The sequence below is a fragment of the Equus caballus genome, chromosome 7, assembly GCF_041296265.1.
Source record: "Equus caballus isolate H_3958 breed thoroughbred chromosome 7, TB-T2T, whole genome shotgun sequence".
Lineage (NCBI taxonomy): Eukaryota > Metazoa > Chordata > Mammalia > Perissodactyla > Equidae > Equus > Equus caballus.
Genome location: NC_091690.1, coordinates 68,337,409 through 68,361,923, shown reverse-complemented (window position 1 = coordinate 68,361,923; position 24,515 = coordinate 68,337,409). Strand labels below are relative to the sequence as shown.

Here is a 24,515-nt window from a genome sequence, read left to right as displayed (position 1 = left end):
AGGTAAGTATTTTTTTTTTCTATTTGTCCAACTGTTCTTTGCTCTTTTTTTCTCACCCTCTTTGGACTGAATATCTTTCAGTCTTCATTTTATCTCCACTATTGACTAATTAGCTATGCCTTTATTTTATTTTTCAGTGGTTGCTCTATGATTTACAGTATGAATATTAATGTGCCAGAGACAGGGTAGGTATTCCGACTTCAATTTACAGATCAGGAAACTGGAATTCAGGGGAGTTAAGTAATTTTTGTGACCGTCATAGCTTAGAAATGGTGGATGCTTCACCTACTTCTGTCTGTCTCCAAAGTCTGAATTTTCTATTACATCATCCCAAATAAGATAACTGAATTATTATTATTATTATTTTTAGCCATACCTTCACCCAACTTATCAGGGACTCATAGCAGCCTTATCCCTGGGTCAGAAACTCCCAAAGTATACTCTAAGGGATACACCCAGTGAGATATTAGTTTCATGGTCAAGTAAGTTTGAGAAACAGTGGGTAAATATATTAAAGATTTCTCTTTACTACAGGACTTCTCAGAGCCTTTCATAAGGTGAAAACTGTTATGAAAATTTAAGAATGGTGGTTGCCCTGTCAGGTTGATTTGATGCCAGAAGTGGTTTTCCAGAGCACTTCTCTGAACTAGTGCTTCCTCATCTGTACTTTGAAAGACGCGGCTCTAAGAGAAAGTTAACGTTTCCTGTTCCCCCATATCAGCTTTCTCAAGGAAGGCTGTCTTGTCAGATGACCAGAGCAGTAGTAGTCCTGCCCTTTGAAGGAGCCCCGATCCTCACCTGTCATGAAACACTTGATGTCCTGAGAGTTGCTGATGGGATTGTTGTTTTTAAACATATAGAGGTTAAAAGGCATGATGTTGCTGCTACTAAGATGCTTCCACAACTCATGGTCTGGGCTAGTCCAGCGACCAGCCAGCACATCATAATCCCGTCGGCCCATGTGGACAAGCTTGGTGAGCGGATCATAAAGGCCGCCGTGGTAGCCGATGATGATCTGGAAGTTGGGGTTGGTGTCCATGTAGATCTCCCCATAGGCTGTGTACAGGATCTGCTTGATCATCAAGCCTGTTCCACTGAAGACAGCAAGAGGGGTCCCAATGTTGTCACAAGCTATGTAAAACTCATCACCGCTGCTCAGCTCCATGGCAAAGAGGTGTCCTTGCAGGTCGTAGTAGAGGGATGTGATCTCAGAGCTGGAGTGGTTGTAGAGGTGGGTGACCTTGGTGGGGTTGGTCAGGTCTGCATAGAAGAACTGCAGGTGGTGGCTGTGGCTGCTCTTGCTGGACACCCGCCGCCCCAGGCCATCGTAGCGGTACCTGACGCTCCAGCCACCAGCCCGGTTGTAGGCCTTGATGAGCAGGCCAGCTGAGTTGTATTCAAAGACATCACCACCCCGCTGCCTCAGGAAGCCATCCTCATCCATCTTGTATTGCACGTCACCCAGCCTAGTGATGCGGTCACGGAGGTCATACCTTAGTGGGGTGAGCCGTGCACTGTTCCCAGGGCTTAGTAAGTGCAAGTTCCCATTGAGGTCATAGCTATATCGCCAGAGCGGCTTGTCGTTGATGGAGACTGTCTGCAGCTGGCCGTCAGCGTCGTACTCATAGGAGTAGCGGGTGGTGTTGGCATAGGGTCCCACTTTTAGTTCCTTCTTCACTACTCGCCCCATGTTATCATACTGGACGGTCATCCAGTACATGAGAGAGCGGAAAATCTCATATTGCACTTCCTTCATCCGGCCATATGCGTCAAAGTGCTTGGTGTGGGTCATGACCGCTGTGGTGATGATCTGGTTAATGTCATAGTAGATGACACCAAACTTCCCGAACTGCTCTGTTTTGCCTGAGACATCGTCATAGCGATAGAGGTCGATGGGCAGCGGGGTCTCGTTGATCACAGCCTGCATGCTGGTCACCCGGAAACTGTTGTCGTAGTTGTAGTCAAAGCGAGCATTGACCATGCCTTCCTCGGTGAAGCGGAAGATCTGGCGGTCGATCAGGGGCCCAATTTGACGGTAGCGGATGGTGCAGGTGAAGCCCTCGTTCTGTAGGTTGATGGTCTTGAGCATGCCTGCTGTCTCATCATAGGTGAAGCTCACCTTGGTGGTGTCATACAGCATCTCGGCTAGCTTTGACAGCTTGCCGTACTTGTATATCACCCTGCGGCCAGTGCCCAGGTGGAAGGTGTGGAGGAGGTGCCCATCCTCAGTGAAGTCCTGGATGACTGAGGCATTGCCCTCAGGGGGCTGGTAGATGTTCCTGTAGTAGCCCACTGAGCGAATGGTCTCCAGTGTCTGCCGGGCCACGTTGGGCATTGTCACGGAGGAGAGGCGGTCATTCTTGTCGAACTCAAAGATGTACTGCCTCTGGCTGTGGAGGAGCAGCACCATGGACTGGAGGGAAAGGAAAACCAAGAGTGAGAGGAGGGTGTGGGAGGAAGGGTAGGTTTGTGTGTCCAAGACTTACAGGAAAGGAATGAAAGGCCAAGGAAACCGGTGGTTCTCCCAAACCAGAGCTTTCCAACCAATGTGCCATAGGATACTGCACTGGGGAACAGATGTGCTAAGATAAGGATTTCTCTCAGTCCTTGGCCCTGGCAGGGCCTGGGGCCCCAGAGCACTCAGGCCATTTGCTTTCTTAGGGTGAGCAGCCTTGTCTGATTGCCCCTTTGTGTGGTACAAAAATGATGATTTTAGTGCGTGATGGGGTGTGAGAAAGGTTGGGAGCACTGGCCTAAAGTATTTGCAGCAGCCTCTTTCCTGGCTTCCCTCCTCCAGATGCCTTCTCAAATGAATCTTCCTACTCAAGCAAGAATGACTTTCCTAAAACACAGTCTGATGATGTCTATTGCCTACTGAACAACTTCTGTGGACTCCCTTTGGCCTACAGGATAAAGACCATGTCTGAGAAGGGCATTTAAGGCTCTTCACATTGTTTACATAGTGAGAGGTCATAAGCTCACCGTGGGGTGGGCTGTGATGGGAATGGGGAGACCTGGTTTCTCACAAGGGACCACTGGTGGTCTTGGGAAAGTTCTTTCCTGCTCTGGGTTTGGTTTTCAGTAGGCTGGATGATCTCCAAGCTCTCCCTGAGCACCACTACTGAGCATTGCTCTCAGAGATGCTCACCCAGCACAGAGTAGGGGAGACTGACCACAAAGCAAGCAGAGCCCAGGCCTTGGATAGGTAACTAGGAGGAGGAAACAAAGCAAGGATCTGGGTCCTAAAACTGGGGCATGAAGTAGACTGTTTCAGGAAGGAGTCAGCAGAGAACAGGCCTAGAGATATCTAGGCATCAAAGCTACCATTTTCTCCTATTTGGGACCAACTTTTGATTTCAAGCCCTTCCTGATTCCTAGCCCCTGGGATGAAATGAATCCTGACCTGAAGCAGAAGGGATTTGCTAAGGCCACGCCCAGCCCTCAAAGCTCAGGATTAAGCACCTCCTGCCTAACTACTGATCCCTGTGCCTCTGCCTTGTCCTCTGTGACCAGATCACACCCTGTGCCCTAGACCTGAGAGCAGACCTCTGCCTGGCTCCGGACTCCCATACTGCCTGGTAAGTCCCGTTAGTATTTGAGTCTATTCCTAGCTCCAGTTGATCAGATGGGACTTTCACATTCTCCTGCTCCAGGACCCCCACCTGCCATGCCACCACCATGATCCATCCAGATGCCTCTCAGGACCCTCAGGCCCTCTTTTGGAGATTTTTCTGAACTTTTCCTTTTGGAGACCACATAGGTCAGATCTATCCCACTGAGGTCAGTAGGCTGGGCTTGGCTATGGTCTGAGCCACAATGTTTGGCCTCTATATGGCAAGGCCATTGATGGAGGGAGACAGACACCTGCCTTCTCTAAGTACGTGTAGCTCCATGTCTTCCCATCAGCGAAGATCCTGGATGTGATGCGACCCGCCTGGTCATATTCCATTCTCTCAGACATGATGCCCCTCTGGATGCCAGCAATGTGGCCCCCTGGGGAGTATGTCACGTTGACGCCATTCAATCTGCTGCTAGGTGACCAGAGGCTGGGCCGCCCTGCGTGGTCATACAGGATCCGGAGGGTGAACTTGCGGTGGTCATCATAGATCTTCTCTGTGCGTGTCACACGGTCAAAGTCCAGAGACAAGAGGTTCCGGTTGTGAACCTGGAGAAGGGGGAGGAGGAAAGACAAAGTTAATCTGGACATTGAGAACTTTGGTCTGAGAAGCTCCTGAGTAGAGGAGGCAGCTAGGTCATAGATGTCAACAGTCAAGGGTTTGGGTCCTGGCTCTGTCACTTGTCAGCTCTGTGAAGTTTCCTTATCTGTAAAATGGGAATAATGATGCCAATTACATAGGGCTGTTGTAAGAATAAAGACAATGTAGATACTCCGCAAATAGTAACTGTTACTAAAGATGATCCATATCATTTCCTAATGTGACTCTTCTAAATGAAGACAAAAAGGCAGGTCCTTCTTAACTCCCTCCTAAAAAGGGAGAGGCCAAGTGGGCCCAACAAATCAATGCCTGACCTCATTTCTCATGTGCCAGACACTGTGCCGTTTGACACTGAGGAGACCAAAGCTCGGGGACGTGCAGGGATGTGCTCCAGATCTCGCAGCTGGTGAGTGACTGAGTCTGGATTTGACTCTCACCACTGCAATGTGCCAACAAATGCTCACTGGCCCTCCGAGAGAGTCCAACCCTTCTTGGGGTTCGGATTTCCTATCCCCTCTGGGGTCTCTCCTGCCCTCTGCCCCGACAATAAGGGCTTCCCAGTCACCTTGGTCAGCTCCCAAAGCATCTTCTTTTTCTTTTTCCTGAGGCCCTGGGAGACAGTGTGTGTTTGATCTTGGATGACTTCTCTGGCTATGGGCTGCCTGGGGACACAGTCTTAGCTCTGGAACATTTTTCTCCTGCCTCCAAGATCAGGAGCCCCTTGTATGCTGTCCACCTGGGCTGCTAGGTCAGCATCTAATTCAATTTCCTTTCAGAGTGAGAAATACAGGGCTGCCACAGGGGCAGCAATAAGTCAGGGTTTTTGGTATTTTAATAAAGAAATATACTTCTGAGGCCTGTTTCTATATTGGATCCACCCCTTAGGCACTGGTTGCCCCTGAAACGCTGCCAGGTACTCTGAAGCCAAAATGCTAGTTCCCTCTAATTGGTGCCTGGCCTCCTGGGGCATTTGGGCACATTTTCTGACTCTTCCATTAGTCACTGGTTAAGTGTGACAAGTAGTAAGGAAGACCCAAGAGGAAAGCAGACAACGTAGGTCACATGGTGCAAAACTGTACACGTAGACGGAGGTAATGAAAGGCCCCCTGGGGCTCTGTGTGGTAAGAAAGAGTTTCGAATTAAGGCCAGGATTCCAGCCTCAACTCTGTGACAAGTTTTCTCTGTGAACTTGGGGAAGTGCCTTTCCCTCTCTGAGTCTCAATTTCCTCCTCTGCAAAACAGGGCTTGTCGTGAGGATTGAAGAAACCTGAGTAAATTGCCTAGTGGAGTGCTGGGCCCATAGAAGGTGCTGAATTAATGATTGCAATTATTTCCATTAAATGACAGCAAATGATCACAGTCATTCTCAGAAGAAGTAGAGACGTGTGTCTCCTCCTTCTCCCCAAACAAATTCTAAAGCCTTGAAAATAAGGATTTATAATGACGATGCTGAGATGACTTTAGCTGTGAACGGCCTGGTTATAATAAGGTTGCCTTCCCAGGGGTAATCAAACACAATTGCAGAAGCAAAAACAGTGTGGCAGACAATTCCCGTGAAAAATCAGAGGTGTTGGAAGCTGAAGCTGTGTTGTTTGCCGAGAGGACAAAGGAAGGCACAGGGTTGTACCACCAACAATGACCGGGGCCTTTTTAAAGCATCTTTTGGCAATTCGCCTGTGACTTCCCCCAAGGTAGTGCCACCTAGCCAGCTGCCCCCTCATCCCCTAGAGGACCCCTTGTGAAGGGGAGCTATACCTCTGTGGCAAAATTAATAAAATTGAATTAAGCAGCTCACTGGGGAACCGCCTAATGCTTCCTGTGTTCGACAGTGGCGGCAATAAGATTATTTTACATCTTTCTTTATTAAAAAAGTTCCCAGTTGTATAAAAAATGAGCTCCATTATGGGGAGGCGCACCCAGCTAACATTCTAATTCCACATGCCGCCACTGTGGGTGGCCATTTATATTGGGAGGACATGGAGATGCAGCCACCCGACTGGAGCGCCATTAATCTCAGGCGGGGAGAGGGGCCAATTAAAGCTTAGGAAACTTTTGGTCCAGTTCACACGGCAGAGAGGAAGTCCTAATAGCACTAATCGCTGCCGTTTATTGAGCACCTGGAGTCTACCAGCACTGGGCTAGGTACTTTGCATATATTATCTTGTTTCTGCAGAGGAACCTGAGGCTCAGAGGAGTTGCTCAAGGCTACACACACAGCCCAGGCAGCAATCAAACTCAGGTCAAACTTCCCATTTAGCACATTGCCTCAGATGTGCGTGAGGGGCTCCTGGAGAATTCAGACAGGGGCTCAGTGAGGCCACAGATGGGGGCAGGCCATAGCGACCAAACACAGCTGGGGAGCTGGAGGAAGGCTGTTTCCCACGTTAGATTATTGCTAGAGTTCTTGGCTGTTGAGGGAACACAGGAAGCCTGGTTTTCTGGCTCTATTTGTGTGATATTGGGTAAGTCACTTACTGTTTCTCTATCTGTTGTGGGAATTAAACTAAGAGACAGGGTGCCTATTGCCTAGTCTTTACCGCCTCTACCTATGTGAGTCTGGAAAAACCCCTTTTTCTCTTTGGACTTTGGTTGTCCCAGGTATCAAAAAGGGGCTGAAAGGAACTTTCTTGCCGAAGGGCCGGGGGCTCAAGACAACCCCAGCCATGTTGCATGAGCATGCTGTGGTTTTAGGAGTCAGGAACACCTGGCTCAGTTCTGTGGCTCCCTTCAGCTCAGTAAGTCTCTACAGAGAGCACCTGTGGTCTGCAGGGCGCTGGGCTGAAAGCCAGGGATGGTTCCTTCCCTTTTACTCTTCCCACCGCCTTCCTTTCTGAACCTGGAGGGAAGAGAATCCGGGCAATGGGGCCCAGGGTCAGAGGCCACACTCTACAGAAACACCGGAGTGAGGCAGAGAAAAGGCTGGTTCAGGGCACCCACGTACTGAAAAGCACTCTGAAATGCCAGATCACAGAGGCCAACCCACTGGCAGTGACAGTTATGGTGGGAGTTGTTTCACTCATTTAGGAAGGATGATTGCCTGGAAAAAGTGGAGAAGTGGCTTAGGTTCCAAACAGCTAAACTGAATTTTCAGCCGTATTAGGAATTGTAGTAACAATAATAGTAAGAAGACTAGCAGTAACAACAAGAGTGGATATTATTGACCACTTACTATGTGCCAGATCTGTAGGAGTCTCTTTATAGGCTCTATAGGAGGCACTTTATATAGTTTTTCTAATCTTTGTAGCAAGTTGTAAAATTGGTTTTATCTTCCCCAGTTTATGGATAATGACATCGAGGTTTTAAGAGATGACAGATTTGCCCAAATTCACTCAGGGAAGGAATATACGCTGAAAATCCAATTTAGACCTGAGTAACACCAAAGCTAGCGATGTTTCCACCAGTAACAAGTGAAAAGTAAGCACTGGAAAGACGCATGAGACACTTATTACATGTGGTTCCTACTTTACTTTCCCTCGTTTGCACATGAGGAAACTGAAGGCCCAGGAACACTTTCTCCCCCAGGGACAGCTTCAAGAACAGAACCCCGTTCTCCAGACTCCTCCTCACTCTCTCCCCCAGGACCCAGCTGCCTCCAGGGGCTGAGACCTGCTTGGAGGCCTTGCTCACCCGCAGCCGGCGCCCAAAGACGGTGACCTGGCCCCGAGCCTGCTCCTTGCGCTGCCGCCACTCAACCAGGTTGAGGCCATTGTCGATGGGCAGTGTGACGTTCCTCTTGCCCACAGTGGGGTTGACGGTGCTGGCCAGCAGGTGGGGCTCCGTCTGCAGTGCCACCTCCATGCCATTAGCCAGTAGCAGCCGCAGGGAGCCATCCGCCCCAATGTAGTAGCTGTTCCGGACCTGGTCTGAGGGAGAGGAGAGGGACAGACTCTGCTCAGAAGGGACAAGGATGGAGGGAAGTGTGTGTAGAGCAGAGGCAGTGGTGTGGCTTTTAAATGTGTTTATTTTTCCAACTATAGAAACAATACATTATCATTGAAGAAAACTAGGAAAATATATGGAGATCATCCATAATCTCAAAACCCAAAGAAAACTATTGTAAATATTTTTGGTATATTCCTAGATTTTAGGATATTTCCAAATACATTGATAGTTTAAAACAGTTGCTTATAGGTTTTCACTGATCATTGTATTACATTGTTGAATATTTTTCATAAACTCCTTTCTTAATAATTGCATAGTATTCCACTTTCTGGAAATACTATAATTTATTTAACCAGCCCTCACATAGATATTCTGATTGCTTCTAGTTTTTCATAATTACAAGTAGCACTGCAAATAAATATATTTTAAACATATGCTAAATGAAAGAAGTCACACACAAAAGGTCACATATTGTGTGAGTCAGTTTATATGAAATACCAAGAATAGGCCAATTCATAGAAACAGAAAAGTAGATTAGTGAGGAGAGGGGGATGGGGTTGACTGCTAATGGGTATAGGGTTTCTTTCTCGGAGTGATAAAAATTCGCCAGAATTAGATAGTGGTAATGGTTGTACAACTTTGTGAATATACTAAAAATCACTGAACTGTATACTTTAAAAGAATGAATTTCATGGTATGTGAATTGTATCTCAATTGAAAAATATATTTTTTGGATAATTCAATGTCTTCATTTTGGGTTATTTAATAAAAATTGACTACTAAGAGTAGGATTACTAGAGTAAAGTGTTGAACATTTTTAAGGCTCTTGATATATACTAGGGTAACAATGTTCCTTATAACCAGGTAAAAGATGACTCCAATACTTAAACCACTGACAGAATGCCAAATATATATATTTTAAATCATTGTCATATATATATGACATATATGTATATGTGACAATGAATTAAAAATAGATCTGATTTTGGGGCCGGCCCGGTGGTGCAGTGGTTAAGTTCGCGTGTTCTGCTTTGGTGGCCCGGGGTTTGCTGGTTCAGATCCCGGGTACAGACCTACACACTGCCTATCAAGCCATTGCTGTGGCAGGCGTCCCACATATAAAGTAGAGGAAGATGGGCACGGATGTTAGCTCAGGGCCAATCTTCCTTAGCACAAAAGAGGAGGATGGGCAGCAGATGTTAGATCAGGGCTAATCTTCCTCAAAAAAAAATAGATCTGATTTTGAAATTTTAAATCTGATTAAAACATTTAATTCAGATCTTTAGATAAAAGAAACTTCTGGAGAAAAAAGTAAATTTCAGCTGTAAACGCACACTGAGTTCTTTTCCAGTGGAAACAGTATCTCTGAGTTTGTGCTGTGCTCTCCTGCCTCTTTCCCTTCCTTGGCTGTTGCTCTGTCTGCACTGCCCCTCTCTTCAATAAATGCCAGCCCAAGTCCTTCCTTCGAGGCTCTGCTTAAATGTCATCTCTTCCCAGAAGCTTCTCCTGTTCCTCTGGTCAGAATGAATGCCTCCCCTTCCTACACAACTCTTAGCCTCTTCATGGGCCTCATTAATGGTCTTGCATCTGGGGCGTGTAGAGTTCATCATTCTGATGTTGACCCAATTCTCAAATATTGCAGTGTTTCCTGTGAGAGGCACTACTGTGCAGGGATCAAGAGCATGGGCTTTGGAGCTAGACCACCTGGGCTGAGGTCCCAGCTCTGCCACTCTCTTACTTTACGACCTTGGGCAAATTCTTTGACCTCCCAAGCCTCTGTCTCTTCATCTGTACACTGGGGATAATAATTGTACCTTCACCTCATAGGATTTGAGAGATAACGCACATGAAGAGCTGAGAACAGTACTCGGCATACAGTAAGTGTTATGTAAACGTCAGCATTACCAGTTTTATGTGCCCGGCACTGTGCTAGTCATTGTCACGTATATCTCTTGGTGTCTCTCCTCTTATCTCCACCACGCCATTTCCACACCTATCATAGCAACCTTTTATAGTATGATCATGGTCCTTCAGTAGCTCCCCGTTGCCTTTAGATTAGTGGTTCAGAGAATGGGTTCTAGAGCCTATTTGTCTGGGTCCAAATACCGTACTAGGTGTGTGACTTTGGATCAGCTACTTAACCTCTTGGTGCCTTAGTGCCTTCATCTGAAAAAGGAAGAAATTAATAATACCTACCTCAGAGGGTTGTTGTGAGGATTAAATAGGCCTATGAATGTAAAATGCTAAGGATATATTTCATACCTAATAAGTGCTCCAAAATGTTAGCTATCATTATTATTCTTATTGCATGAGGTCCGTACATGTTTGCTGCATTGAGCTAGATATATTCCAGGCTACGTCAAGCAATAAGGATGTAGTTTTTGTAGGAAACCCTCACTGAATCTTGCCTGGTGGAATAACATCAGATCGGCCCCTCTCTCCCCGACTCCCTCCCCTCTCCATCTTTCTCCCTTTCTCACACACACAGAATTCTAAAATCTGCCTCAAACTTGCTAGGCATTATTCACTGACAATCTGTATTTCACTTCCTTTGAACAGTGGAAAAGGCTGTGTCAATTTATCTTTTAAAGCTGCTTCTTGCTGAATCCACATATGTCCATTAACGGTGACTCTGGATGGAACAGCGTCTGTAGAGGCCCATCTCAAACGATCCCCATTTAATGTGAGCTGTGACTTCCCAAGGCCGCTGCTCATTAGCGGCTACTTCTTATTTCTTCCCATAGTTCAGACGTACGATGAAACTGAAAGAGCTTTTTACAAAGATTCTACTGGGGCGGCTACAAAACTGAGCATCTGAGCCTGGTCTGAAAGGAGGAAAGGGAGCTTGGCACAGGTACCAAAGAGGAGAAACAGGTCCCATGTTTCCTGGATTCCAAGATGTACTTCTCCTTTTCACATTTTAATGTTTCTGGAATTGGAATGTGTCTTCAGTCCTTGTATACATTTCGAGCAGCGTCCTTTCCCCCCCTCACCTGAAGAGTTGTTATTAAATGGATGGTACATTTTAAAACTGAGGAAAGGTGGCACTTTTGATTTTAAAAAAGTTGTCCAAATATAAGAAAGCCTGCATTAACTTTTGAGGAAAATGCTCAAAGCCAGCTTAGAGGTAGGGAGTGGACGAGATAATTCTCAACCACAGGGAAGAAAACAGGCCTGCAGGACAAGCTGTCTGAGGAACCAGTGGCCCTGCACAGCCTGGCTGGCTCGGCTCGGCACCTCGCATAGATGCCTGGGGCGTGCCCCAACCCACTGCTAAGGGTGCTTGGCGGGAAAGGAACTCCGGAACTTGGTTTCTCTTTCTTTGACTGAGAACTGCTATTGTTCTTGGAGCTTTTTTAAAGGCATAGGACTACATTTGGGAGTAAAAGTGGTTGTGAAAATATAGTTATTTCCTTACAGTGAACCAAACTACCTCTTAATTAATTAATTAGTTAATTAATCCAACAAGTACTTACTGAGCAATACCATGTGCCGGGCCCCTGCTGGTCACTCTATGTATGTTGTCTAAAGAAATGGTCTGAGCAACCCTATGAGACAGGTATTGAAATTCAGCCCCATTTTCCAGACCCAGAAACTGAGGCTTGGAGAAGAGTGACTCCACCCAACTCAAGCAGGTAGGAACTGGCATGGCAGGCATAGGCGCCCTGGGCTGTCTACACCAGAACTCCTCTTTGAACTGCCCCACACCATTCCACATGGCTTCAACTTGCTTTCTGTTCCCAGAGAAGAGAACCGAGGGCCACAGTGAGGTGGTGGCAGGGTCAGGACTAGATCTGGTGTCTCTGACTCTCAGCCCAAGGCTCTTTTTACTACTCTGTGTCAAAGCTTTTGGGAGTATAAAAAACCACCTGGAGGATGGGGGGTTGGGAATCAAGCAAGGCTTTCCCTGGTGATGGCTTCTTTTTTTTGTTTTTGAGGAAGATTGGCCCTGAATTAACATCTGCCACCAATCCTCCTCTTTTTGCTGAGGAAGACTGGCCCTGAACTAACATCCGCGCCCATCTTCCTCTACTTTATATGTGGGACGCCTGCCACAGCATGGCTTGACAAGCGGTGCCATGTCCACACCCGGGATCTGAACCGGCAAACCCTGTGCCAGCCAAGTGGAATGTGCAAACTTAACCGCTGTGCCACAGGGCTGGCCCCAGCTTCCTTTTTTTATTTTTCATGCTTACTAAGTCCAACAAAGCTGCAAGCCCCACCCCGGGTCACCTACGTTCCATGAGAACAATTGAGGCAAACAATTCACCACCACATTTCATCATGTTTCACAATTGAGGCAAACAATTCACCACCACATTTCATCATGTTTCACCGTTGTGATTTACCTGATGCTAAAAGATCAGCTCACATCAGGGATTACTTGGTGCATGCAGAGAAGAAGGATGTCTTCTCTATGGAATCCTAGCAGAGGCACAAGCCATTCTCACCTGAGCTTCAGGAAGGACTCTCCACGCCCAAACCCTTTTCATAATCAGGTGTAATTATTCTTGTCCTTTGTCTTCGCTTGCACCAGTGTGAGAGTAAGTCTTTAATCTGGGAGCCATTAGGATGGCAGAATAGTGAGGTCACCTGGATTAGCAGCTAATGGATTCTATACCCTTTGTTCTAATGATAATAGGATGAAACAGTGGAATATTACTCTGAAGCTTCTGTGGGAGAATTTACAGGACTCAGGCTGGTGTGTTTTGCAAATTAGGTGGCAATACAGAGAGAAACCAGTTGTAATGCTTTCCTGTTCTTGGGCAGCTCCAGTAGCAGCTTGTTTCTTGGGTCATCCTGTTCCAAAGGGGTCTCCCCATCCCTCTGCCTCAAAGTCCCCAAGCCCCACCTGGCTTACCTTGCAGCAGTGTATAGAAGGCACCTGAGGCAGACAGGTTGGTGGTTATGGTGACATCATCCTTGCTCGAGGTCTCTACCTGGACATGCACTGAGCTGTCTGTATCACTTCGGAAACTGCTCACCTGGCCAGTAGGGAAGGTCACATTTGTCAGGCGGCCAAAGCTGTCATACCTGAAAACCAAGGGGTGGCTCTGAGTAACAGAAATATAAGGCTGCTATAGCTGGAACTCGGCACATTCTGCCTTATCCCACCGTGCTGCATGGTCTGCTTTTCTCTCTGGTCAGATACATTTCCATGCCTCCTCCATCTCCTTGCACATAGGTTTCAGGATACGACTCCATCTGCTGATATCCAACTGCAGGCAAATGACTTACCTCTCTGAGTCTCCCTTTCCTAATTCCAGGAAGTGGAGATGATAACCCCTGCTCTGCCTACCTCCCAGGATCACTGTAAGGAACACCTGGAAGTGCCCTGTAGCTATAAACGAATATTCACCCATGGAGGGTGAGATGCTAGTGGCCATATGAGACTGCTGACGCAGAGTCTTGGGGTGGGGGGCCGGGGGGGCACATGGGGAGGATTCCCAGAGGGGAAGTGGTCAAACTTGATGCTTGAATCCCCTCTCAAAACCCCCAAGAACTGGTTATACAGGTTCTTCCTGAACAACACTAGAGATGGGGCTTCTAGGAAGCTACAGATCCTGAGAAAAGGGACTCTGACTTCAAACCAGGACTCTGCTGCCACATAAACAGGCTAGAGAAATGGGCTCTTGCAACCTCTGCCCATCTAGATTTCACATCTGGCACCAAGCAGCTATGTATCTGCAGCTTTCAGAGCTCACTGCTTTGCTCTGGTGTGGTCTTTCTGAAGCATCATAATTGAATCTTAATTCTCTTTCCCATTCTCCTGATAATAAAAGAAATACCTAAGATTATTGAACACCTACAATGTACCAGATATGGTGCTAGTCGCTTTTCATACGTTCTTTCATTTAATCCTCACAACTAGTCTAAAAGATATATATTATCTCCTTTTTGGAGAAGGCTCAGAAATTGAGGCTCATAAAAGTGAAGTCACCCGCTTGAGGTTACACAGCTAGTAAGTGTGGTAAGTCAAAATTCAAACTCAGGTCTGTCTGCTTCCAAGCCACCACCTGCTTCTCTGTCTTCCACAGGCATTTCCGTACTGTCCGTTTGCAAGTATCCATTGTGTGTGCTCTCCCACCTGCTGCAGAGTGCTTGGGAGGTGGCAAGGAGTCAGCTATTAACATTTTAGTTCCGGGAGGCTGAAGTGTAAAAAGGTAGGTTTAATTAGCCTTTTTGCACTTGCATGTGAATGGGGGAAAATTCCTCATCCACATGTCAGTATTTCTGACTTCTACTCATGCTCAAGCTTGCAGCGTGGGTCCAGCCACGTATGTCTCCCCCAGTTACTCTGGGTCTTCCTACTGGACTTTTTTTCCTGCTTTGCGTTTACTCCTGGAATAAAGCTGGCCTCTGGCCCCCTGAGGGTTTTAAGAGTAGTGAAATGAAAGGCCCGAGAGTTCAGCTCCATCCTGGCTCTTCTTGTGATTCCTTCAGCTGAGCCTGGCTTCCTGCCGGGACCCCTGGGTCCTATACCATCTATGGTTTCAGGTGAGACTTGGTGGGTGGGGCTAGGCAGGCCTTCGCTGAGCACTTTTCTGCTCAGGGTCAGATTTGAGTGCTGCATGGATTCTGCCATCTGCCTGCTCCTTCTCTCCCTGTGCCTGGTACTGATCACGGCACTCTTTACAATGTCCCTGGCACAGTCTGCCACAGAGGAGGTGTTGGTAATGGTCTTTTGAACAAAACCTCCCAGTCCTTGACTCCAGCTCTGGGGGAAGGGCCAAGGGGCTTTGGGAAAGTTGAGTCTCTCTGTTGCTGAGGCCTGAGGAAGGGGAACAGAAGCCCATTCCAAGATGGCGAGCAACTCAGTGGTCTCTACCACATACCTCAGGCCTGGGCTTGGTGGGGCAAGGCTGTGGGCCTGTATCAGTCCTTTAGGCTCTCCTCTGGGCAGTTAAAGGGCTTTGGAAACCTGTTTCCTATCATGATTTCTCATTTTTCTCCCATAGTATTAAGTGAGGTTCTCATAAGAAAAGTTCAGTCTGCCTTAGCGGAGAGTGACGGGGTAGCCTGCAACCTGGCTTGGAGGGTCAAAAGTGCAGAGGGCCCCTCTGAGCCAGGTGAGGGAGTGATTCTGAGAGATTGCTGCTGGGAAGGGGGGCAACGATCTTTGGGGTAAAGATCTACAATGTTTGTCCCAAGGTAGACTCACTCACTCTGCTCCCTTTAACTCTAGGTTCTTATTGACCCTTTATGGTTGCTGAAAATTTGAACAGGAAGGATTTTCACAAAAACGTTGACAGTGATTCTCTCTGGAAGGTAGAATTACAGGTGATTTTAATTGCTTATTTATTTATATTTTATATTCCTAAGATTTTCTATAATTAACAATGGATTATTTTCATAATCAGAAAAGTGCTGCGACAACCCAAGTAATGCCATATACAGGGAGCTCATGGCCATCTTGAGGAAGAGGACCTTTTAAATTACTGGCATTTGTGGAAGGGTCTCACTTATGGGACATCTGCCAATATCAATCTCCAGGCTTTTTCAGTAAAATATTACTGGGGCACCCCAAATCCCTGAGCCCCAAATCAAGACCCTCCAAAACCGGCTCTGTCCTGGTCATCTTAACTTTATCTGTGGTCTATGAGTACCTGAGACCTGTCGGATCCCGAGTCCTCTTTTAAATCAATAGGAAGATCTGTTTTGGTCTCACAGTTTCACGGGATGGGTATGCTGTGCTAGTCTGGTTCTGTGAATACCTGTTATCCATGTACACACTCTTTATTAATGAGACTACTTATTCAGACTATCTAATTTCCTGACCTAACCAGATAAAAAATATTTTATTATACCATTCAAGATACTTAAAAAGGACTTAAGGAGCCTTACAAATAAGACTTGATAGATTACTAATTAAGGGTCAGATGTCACTTCAGTACTGCTTCTAAGAAGGCCTTGCTCAAGGCCATCTCATAAAGCCCTCCTTGGTCTCTCCCGTCCCTTCTTCTCCCAGGGATACTCCAGCACAGCTCCATCACAGACTGTGTCCCCTGCATTGTAACAGCTGATGTACAAATTGTCTCCCACTTCAGCGCGGGAGTGCTTGAGTCAGGACAGGGCTGTGGAGTCAGACAGCTGGACTGGGACTCTGGATTCCACCACCTGCCAGCAATGTGGCCCTGGAGGACTAGCTCTGTCCATCTCAGCTTCCCCAGCAGTGGGACTGGCAGACAGAAGACAGGCAGGGAATGTTGGCTGAACAAATAAAGGAATGCATGATTGGATGTGTGAAGCCTTTTTCCTGCTCTGTTGGGAAGGACCATGATTCATTCACATGCTACCTCCTGCGGGACTTGACAGAGGCTTGACACACAGTAGGGACATGATAAACATCCGCTGAATGCACAAATACAGACACAACCGTCTTCACTAAATGATACTTTAGCAATCTCCATAGGCCTCTCCCCAGAGTTTTAGTCTTCAAGACAGAAAGCGGCTTGCATAAAGGCAGACAATTGTAACTATTATTGAAGATAGCCTGTAATACATAATTAAATTGAGCCTGAAGAAGATACAATGAAAAGGCCCCATGCCTTCAAGATCTGGTTTTCATTTTATATGAGATGGCCAAAAAACAGTAATTTCCACTCCTCACATTTTCCATTAGAAGGACTGAATGTCTTAATTAAATGAACATCAAATAGAACAGCCAATTGATAGAATTTTCTTGTCTCCTATTCATTCATTTCAGTGCCTTCCAGAGCTTGAGAAATGCCACTGGATCTCCCAGCTGCCTGACCAATACCTGTGATTAGCCCATCAGAACACCCTTGCTTCTGCCTCTGCAGGGAAGAATTGGAGCTGCCCATCCCCTGGATCTTGAACACCTCTGCCCCATGGCCCCCTCGGGGGAGCCCTTTCTCTTCCCACTACAAAGATGCTATGAGAACAGGGGCTGGTGCTGCCCAATGAGGTGCTGGGGGACAGTTCTCTGCACTCTCTGGATTCCAAGTGGCTGCTTTAGACCCTGGATCCATGACTGGGTGACTTCAGGACAAAGGCTTAGTTATGTCTGTCATGCCTTTATTAGTGGCAAATTTTCTTTCTTTCTAACCAAGAGGAATGGAAGGAACGTGTTGGTGTGGGAAGGCCCTTGGAGTCAGACAGTCTAGGCTTTGAATCCAGGCTCTACACCTGCCAGCAATGCAACCCTCGGGGATGGGCACTCAGTTCTGTTTCCCTGTCAACTCCCTGAGGGAAGAAGGGACTGTATTTGGTCACTGCTGTATCCCCAGAACTTAGAGGGGTACGTGGCATATAGTAGGGGCTCAATAATGTGAATGAAGGTTGGTTGAAGGACCTACTCCTTGCCGCCTCTCTTCCTGATTTCACCTTGAACCCTATTCCCCCGTACTTCCTGCATTCTATTACCTCTCCTTCTCTTCTCCAAACATGCCAAGCTCAAGCCAGGCTCGGGAGGCTCACACTTACTGTTCCCTTTACAGCAACTGTCCTTCCCTCCAATCTAGGTATGGTTAGTTCCTTTCATTACTCAGGTTTTGGTTCAGATGTTATCACTCCAGCAAGGCCTTCTGTGATCACCCTTTTTGACGGGTTCTCCCATCTCTGTCACATTATCTTATTTTATTGTCTTCATTATACTTATTATCTTGCTTATGTGTTTACTTGCTTCTTGTCTATCTGTTCCCACTGGAATACAAGCTCCATGAGGACGGGTACCTTGTCCATATTCTCAGTGCCTAGATGAGTACCCAGCATATAAAAGGTACTCAATACATATTTCTTGGATGAATGAATGAATGAATAAATAGTAGACATTGTTGTTTTTTCAAGATATGGACTAAGAATAACTAAGAACTCCACCCCTTTAACCTGTCACTTCCATATGAAGAAGGGAAAGTTCACTAATATTCCTAGAGTACCTTTTAGGTACCAAGCACTGGGCTCATAACCATCTTTTGAGGTAGGCATCATCACTGTCATTTCACAGTTCATGAGGCTGAGGCTCAGAAAGGATAAGTAACTTGCCTAAGATCACACAGCTAGTAGACGAATAGGATTCAAAGTCAGGTCTGTCTGACTTTAAAGTCTGTGTTCTTTCATCAGTCTTCCCATAAAGCAATGCTGTTTCAAATCAAAACCTTCATGTTCATCGCTATGTTAAAGAAAAAACTGTGTTTGGAAATCTCAAGTGGATCAAGAAGACTGACAGTTTTCTCTTCAAGATGCTTTGCTTTGTACCACTGCGACTGACTTTGCAGTGATGGCAAGCCCCCATTCCAGGGTATGACAGAGAGTGCCACATGAGTGGCTTTTCATTATTTCCTTCCACTGACTTTTCTTCACTCCATTTTCCTAAAACATCTTTGGAGATGGGGAAAGAAAACACATAAAACATTCATATGGTTGCTGTGAACTTGGCTCTCAGAAGAGGACTGCTAAAGGGTTTCTTCACACACACTGCAAGGCTTTCTTCTTCACACTCAATACTTCACTTCTCAAGCCACTTACTATGCGCAGCTGGCAAGGAAAATGCCAGATTGCCTCTCTGATGCTAACTTTTTTTGCTGATCGAGACTTTTTGGTTGGGAAATAAAGATTTGATTTTTATAACTTCTATGATTGTTTCAAACAACACCATCATCAACAAGAAGAATTGGACACTGTATCTTCTGTGAATAATTAGAGTTCACAGCCCATGCACACCAATAATTCCCTTGGCCTCAGGTCACTATAATAGATGGCATCACTACATCATTAGCTACTCTCAGACTGTATCAGAGCCAGGGAACTTTTGGGCTTCTGCAATAAAAACTTGTACTTGCTGCCCATTCCCTATAGAATTAAGTCCCAGCAATGAATTCTAGCCTTGAGGATTTCCAAGATCTAGTCCATCCTACCACTGTAGGTTTTATCTCTCACTGATGTATTTGAGGTAATGCATCTGATGGAAAATGCTTAAGATACAGGTAGATCTGGGATCGAATCCCGGCTCTGCCACGAGTGTGTACAATGTCATAGAGCCAGTCAGCGTCTGTGGTTGTTATTCTCTGTTTTTCCCCTCAGATCCATTCTCTGCCCTTCTCTGTGCCCAGAAGGGCTGACCCCTGCAGACTGCATCACTGAGGCCCTCTTGCTTTCTTGCTTCTGGTTGGATTCCAGTCAATGGCAGGCACTGGTAAGAGATTGAAGGTCAAGAGGAGAAGTTGCAACTCACTCTCTATCTCCTTTAGTACCATATTTCTAATAGTGGCTGCATCTATCCACAATTACAGCTTCTACCAGATGGCTTCCCCTTCATGGTTACAGCTCCCAATGGGCTTCAGTGGTAACACCCTATACCTTCTCTGCCTTGCCCTTTAGCCTGAGGCTTGACCATAGTTGTTCACCATTTTTAGTGCCTGGGTGCCTCACCATCCTTTCTTGGTTCCCTTATCCCTGCCTACACCTCTATAACATTTCATTTGAAAGATATTTTTGCTGGGTATAGAATTCTGGGTTGACAGGGTTTTTTTTTTTTTCCTTTCAGCACTTCTGTCTTCTAGCTTGCACGGTTTCTGATGAGAAGTCAGCTGTAATTTTTAATCCTTGCTCCTCTGTATAAAATGCCTTTTTTTTTTTTCCTGGCTGCTTTCAAGAGTTTCTCTTTTTGTTTTGTATTCAGCAGTTTTAATATGATATACCTAGATGTGTGTGTATGTGTATTTAATCTGCTTAGTATTTTATGAGTTTTTTGGGTCTGTGGTTTGGTGTCTGTCATTAACTAGGGATAACTCTTGACCATTATTCCTCCAAATATTTCTTCTGCCTTGTTCTTTCTCTCTTCCCCTGGAATTCCAATTACATGTATTCTAGACCAGTTGATATTGTCCCCCAGCTCTTAGATGTCCTGCTCTGTATTTTTTCACTTTTTTTTCACTTTGTGTTTCAGTTTTGGAAATTTCTACTGACTCAACTTCTTTCCTCAGCTGTGTCAAGTCTACTGACAAGCCCACCAGAGGCATTCTTCATCTCTGTAATTATGTTTTTCATTTCTAGCATTTCCATTTGATTCTCTCTTATAGTTTCCATTTCTCTTTTGAAATTATCCATCTGATTTCACATATTCTTCACCTTTTCCATTAGAGCCTTTAACATAATTACAGTTATTTTAAATTTCCTAAAAGATAGTTTCAACATCTGTGTCACATCTGAACATGATTCTGATGATTCCTTTGTCTCTTGGGAGTGTGTTGCTTTTTCTTTCCTTTTTGTATATCCAGTTGAAAGTGCTACATCTTGTGTAGCATAGTAGAGACGGAGGTAACAGGTTTTATGCCTGGAAATGGAGATGAGTTTGGTGAGGGCGTTCAAGTTAATTTAATTAGGACTTGGGCTGGCTTTGAAGTTGGTTGTTTCTATGGTTAACCTTAGCACATCATAGACTTTAAATTCCTCCAGCAATACTGTTACCAAAACCAAAGTGCGTTTGCCTCCTGGTGAGTTAAATCAGACTCTCCACCAGAAGTAGCTGCCACATAAAGTGGGATATATTTGCAGCAAATAGGAGGCCACATAGAATCATTTCCAAAGTCATGGTGTCCCTGAACAAAGGGAAGCAGAGAGCTTTTATTTCGGATAGAGGATGAATATTCAAAAGGGAGAGGAGGGTATTTGCTTGTGCAGGCTCAGTTGGAAAAGATGCTTCCACATACACTGCCGGGTAGCGTAATAAGGGCTAAGCTCCTCCCTGAGAGGAGATCTTAGCATTAAAAATGAGACGAAGGTCATAGGGCTGCTCTTGGGGTGGGGCTTGTCTGGTTCAGGGTGGTTGATGATTGCATCTTATTAAACAGTTAAATGCTTCTGGAACCCAGCCTTGAGTTCCTCCAGGCAATTAGTCAGTGACAATACCTTGTGTTTAGGGTGCAAAACTGGTTTGCCCAAGTTTTTTTCTCAATGTCTACTCCATTCTCAGCTTTAGGTCCCCTCCTCTGTGTGCTGGGCCTTCGAAAGGATCTCTTTCCATGTTTTTGTCCCTTTCTTATCTCTTTCCTAGTAGGATTCTGCTTTTCATCGTTATGTTTAGCTTTTTAGCTAGTGGTCGTGGGTGGTAAGCATGAGAGAGTTCTCTGTTGTTCTGATTAAGCCCCAGTCTTACCTATGCTTGTGTCCCTGAGTCTCAGGAGTGTGGCCTCTACCATGCTCCTGCCCCTTTTCAGGCTATAGTTATGGGCCTCTTCCATACTCCTGCTCCTCTCCTAGCAATAGTTTAAATTTTTTTTCTTCCTTCCTTCAGCTGCAGTGGGTTTCCACTAGTGCCTGCAGAGGATACTGCTATTGCCTCCCTCTTCACAGATTAAGGTTTTTGTTCCACGTAGGAGATAAGGTGAGAAGGGTCTGGGTGGAGCAGGCAGATATTCGTGCTCCTCCCTCAGCAGCTGCTGTACCCCTCCCCCAGGTCTACACAAGGAACACTCTCCTAAATCTTTCTCCACTCTTTTCTGCCAGTACCCGGTGGGGTTTGTGGAGAAAAGTTCTGAAGAGGATGTGGACCCTCCCAATGTCTGCAGCCTCCAAGGGCTTCATACTCTCTTGCCAGTACACACTTAGCCTTTATAAATTTGGGAACCACCCTAACTGAACTTTTCTTATGCGTGACTGGTTGCACCTACCCCACGGAAGCTACTGCTCACATCTTGTCTTTCTCTTCAGCAGTCTGTCTTTCCTTGGATTTGGCCAGTTGATTGCCCCGTGACCTCAGAGAAGGAGTTCAAGGAAAACTCATGAATTTGCCATTTGTCTGGCTTATTTTCATCGGAAGTTGGGAACGATGCTCTTTCTAAGCTCTTACATCCTCAAGCAAAACCTGGAAGCCAAGTTTCTTCATTTGAACCACTTGAGTTGAATCCTATTTCCTGCCGGGAGCACAGATAGTGCTGGAGCTTGGGTTTAAATCTAGTATTCTTCTCACTACAGCATATTCTCTCTTCCCTTCTTTATCTCCCTTCCCTCTTGACTTTACATTTCATTCATAAAATATTTACTGAGCACCTACTAGGTTGTAAGCCCTAAGCTTGTACAGAGAGAAGTTAGTCAGGGTCTCACAGTGGTTAGTGTGAGCATAGGAATGAGGGGGGCTACCACAGGGCACCAGGGATGCCAGAGCCACTTTTTCCTACAGGGGAGATGGTTGCTCATGCCCACTCAGCAAGCCAATTTTGGAACCTCATGCTTATCAGGCCATTTTCTTAGCCACCAAATGCCATCTGCACAGGAGCCCAGGGCTGAAATGAATGATGCCACATGTTGCAGATGAGGACTACGTTACAGGCTCCTTTGAGGTTTTCTACCAGCAGACCTGTGGGCTGAGGGAAGGAAAGTAACCTTGATTCCCCAGAACAGGGCACTCTTTAAGTGAGGTTGCTCTGAAGTGTGTGATGTTTATGTTAGATGTATTATTGAATCTGCTGAGAGGATCGATAAAGCCAACTTAGAACTTGTTTCAGTAATAGCCCATGTCACAGGCAAGCCTGGGTTGATTTTTTAAAAATATTAGAGTATTTGGGTTGGAATCCACTAAGCTGTCTCATGGAGCTAAGAGCAGAAAGTTCACTAGAGCAATGGCGTATTGACAAAAATCTGTCCAAATCTGTGTTAAGATGCCCCATAATGACAATAACATCATGTCCTCACTTCTTGGGAGCTTCATAGTTTGCAAAATATTTTCACTTTTAGTATTTCTTTTGTTTTTCGATCCTCATAATGGCCCTGAAATGGGATAGGGCAGGCATTATTTCTGTCTAGTTAAGACGTGGGTTTGGATGCCAGCCAGCCTGCTCTGAGTCGCGTGGTAAACATCCAGTGAAAATAGCTGTCTGGTACCCTCCCCTTTGTTTACAATCTGAGCTGAACCATTTTCCTTTTTCAGCCCATTTTGGATTCTCAGGGACCTGACCTCTTTCCTCAATCATACCTTGATCCTTGAGACTTGACACTTGACTCTGCTCTTCTGGTCTGCCCTCTAATTCCTACCTCCTTCAATTACAACTTCTGTCTGCTCCTTTGATTAGTTTACTTGCAGCTGCTCCTGGGTCATACCTTTCACGTGCAAACAACATTTCTATAATTACTGGTACTGCTACTAACACTGCTTCAAATAATAACAACAACAGCAACAACAGCTATCACTTGAGTACTTATGCTGAGTCAGACATGGAGTATTCCATGTGTTATGTCACTGAAATTTGGAACCTTAGACTATCCCTATGAAATAGATACTATTTTAATCCCTATCATACAGATAAGTTACAAAGAATTTAGGTGAACCCAATCAGTGTAGTTGAAAGAACACGGGCTTCACTATGTACTCACTGTGTGATTTTACACTAGTTACCTAATCTCTCTGTGCCTCAATTGCTTCCTCTGTAAAAACGTGGCTGATAATTCCTACTGTCTGAGGTTGATGTGAAGATTAAATAGGAAAGAGCCTGGCACACGGTAGGGTCTCAAAAAAATTAAGTTTCTCTTTTTTATTTTAGGGCTTTTATCTTCTACTCCTGAGAACTGCTATTAAGTGGATACTTTGGAATTCCAAATGCTATTTTATAAAAAGCAATGGTACTAACTTTTCCTTCTTCATAAAACATCAGCTATGGCCGTATATTTCATCAGAGAAGACAGGGAGTAGGGAACGGGATCCTTTCTGGCAGAGGTGTAGGAAATGGTTTTAGATTTCAGGGCTGGTTGAGAGTAATGGTTGCAGTGATGGGTAAGCATTCAGTTTGGGGTTGGAGGGACTGACCTTGGGAACTAATTGAGTGCACTGACTTGTTCTGACAAAGAAACCCCTGTTTTGGCTAAACAATGTATAAGAGATTTCCATGGGCAATGGGGGGAAAATTGAATTATTTAGCTTATTTCCATTCCAATGAGTTAATCAAGATAATTGCTGTTTTCCTGGATCTTTGCTTTTTCTTTGTAATTAACAAGGCCCTTGTTTAGAGAAAGGAGTTTAGCCAGTGAACTTTGTACAAATTGATGTGACTTTTTTGGGGTGCAAATTGTATTTAAAAATCTATTACAGATCCTTTTCCTTTGGATTCTAGGACTGTGAGAAACTGATGCTTCATCAACCTTGAGAAAAACTTTATGGTTCAAGGATTCAACAAATTCAGCAGGGGGCAGCAGGGCAGAGCTGAAAGATCGTGAGCTTTGGCATCAGACAGACCTGGGTTGTGATCCCTGTTCTGCCTTGTTTTCACAATACAACAGTGGACAGATGAGCCTCTCTCAGCCTTAGTTTCTATTTCTGTAAGATAGATATTATCACCCATCTTCCACAGCTGTTGTGAGGACGAAATGCAATAATGCAGTTCTAGCCCACAAATGATGGTCAACAAGGCTAGTTCCTTCCCCGTCTCCCACATACTCTTTTCTAATGGGCACACATTTGGCAGT

At 45.5% G+C, this 24,515-nt stretch overlaps 1 protein-coding gene and 1 long non-coding RNA gene across 40 annotated transcripts in view; one reads left to right on the top strand and one right to left on the bottom strand.

Moving 5' to 3' along the window:
• TENM4 (teneurin transmembrane protein 4) overlaps nt 1–24,515 on the bottom strand; it is a 2,707,421-nt gene that overhangs the window by 39,703 nt on the left and 2,643,203 nt on the right. For all 35 annotated transcript variants that reach the window (XM_070274304.1, XM_070274303.1, XM_070274305.1 and 32 more), the window contains 4 exons: nt 12,961–13,133; nt 7,845–8,080; nt 3,869–4,165; nt 799–2,413 (listed from right to left, as the gene is read on the bottom strand). In XM_070274304.1, coding sequence (XP_070130405.1) covers nt 799–2,413; nt 3,869–4,165; nt 7,845–8,080; nt 12,961–13,133 — 2,321 coding nt within the window. The remainder of the gene's footprint in view (nt 1–798; nt 2,414–3,868; nt 4,166–7,844; nt 8,081–12,960; nt 13,134–24,515) is intronic.
• On the top strand, nt 1,091–24,345 carry LOC106783434 (uncharacterized). 5 transcript variants are annotated; one of them, XR_011441033.1, is made up of 7 exons: nt 1,093–1,231; nt 3,379–3,578; nt 14,138–14,263; nt 15,286–15,380; nt 16,807–17,361; nt 23,597–23,675; nt 24,164–24,345. It is a non-coding gene; the product is annotated as an uncharacterized lncRNA (long non-coding RNA). The 5 variants fall into 5 exon arrangements; XR_011441031.1 differs by having other exon boundaries at nt 16,807–17,841; XR_011441034.1 differs by lacking the exon at nt 3,379–3,578 and having other exon boundaries at nt 1,091–1,231.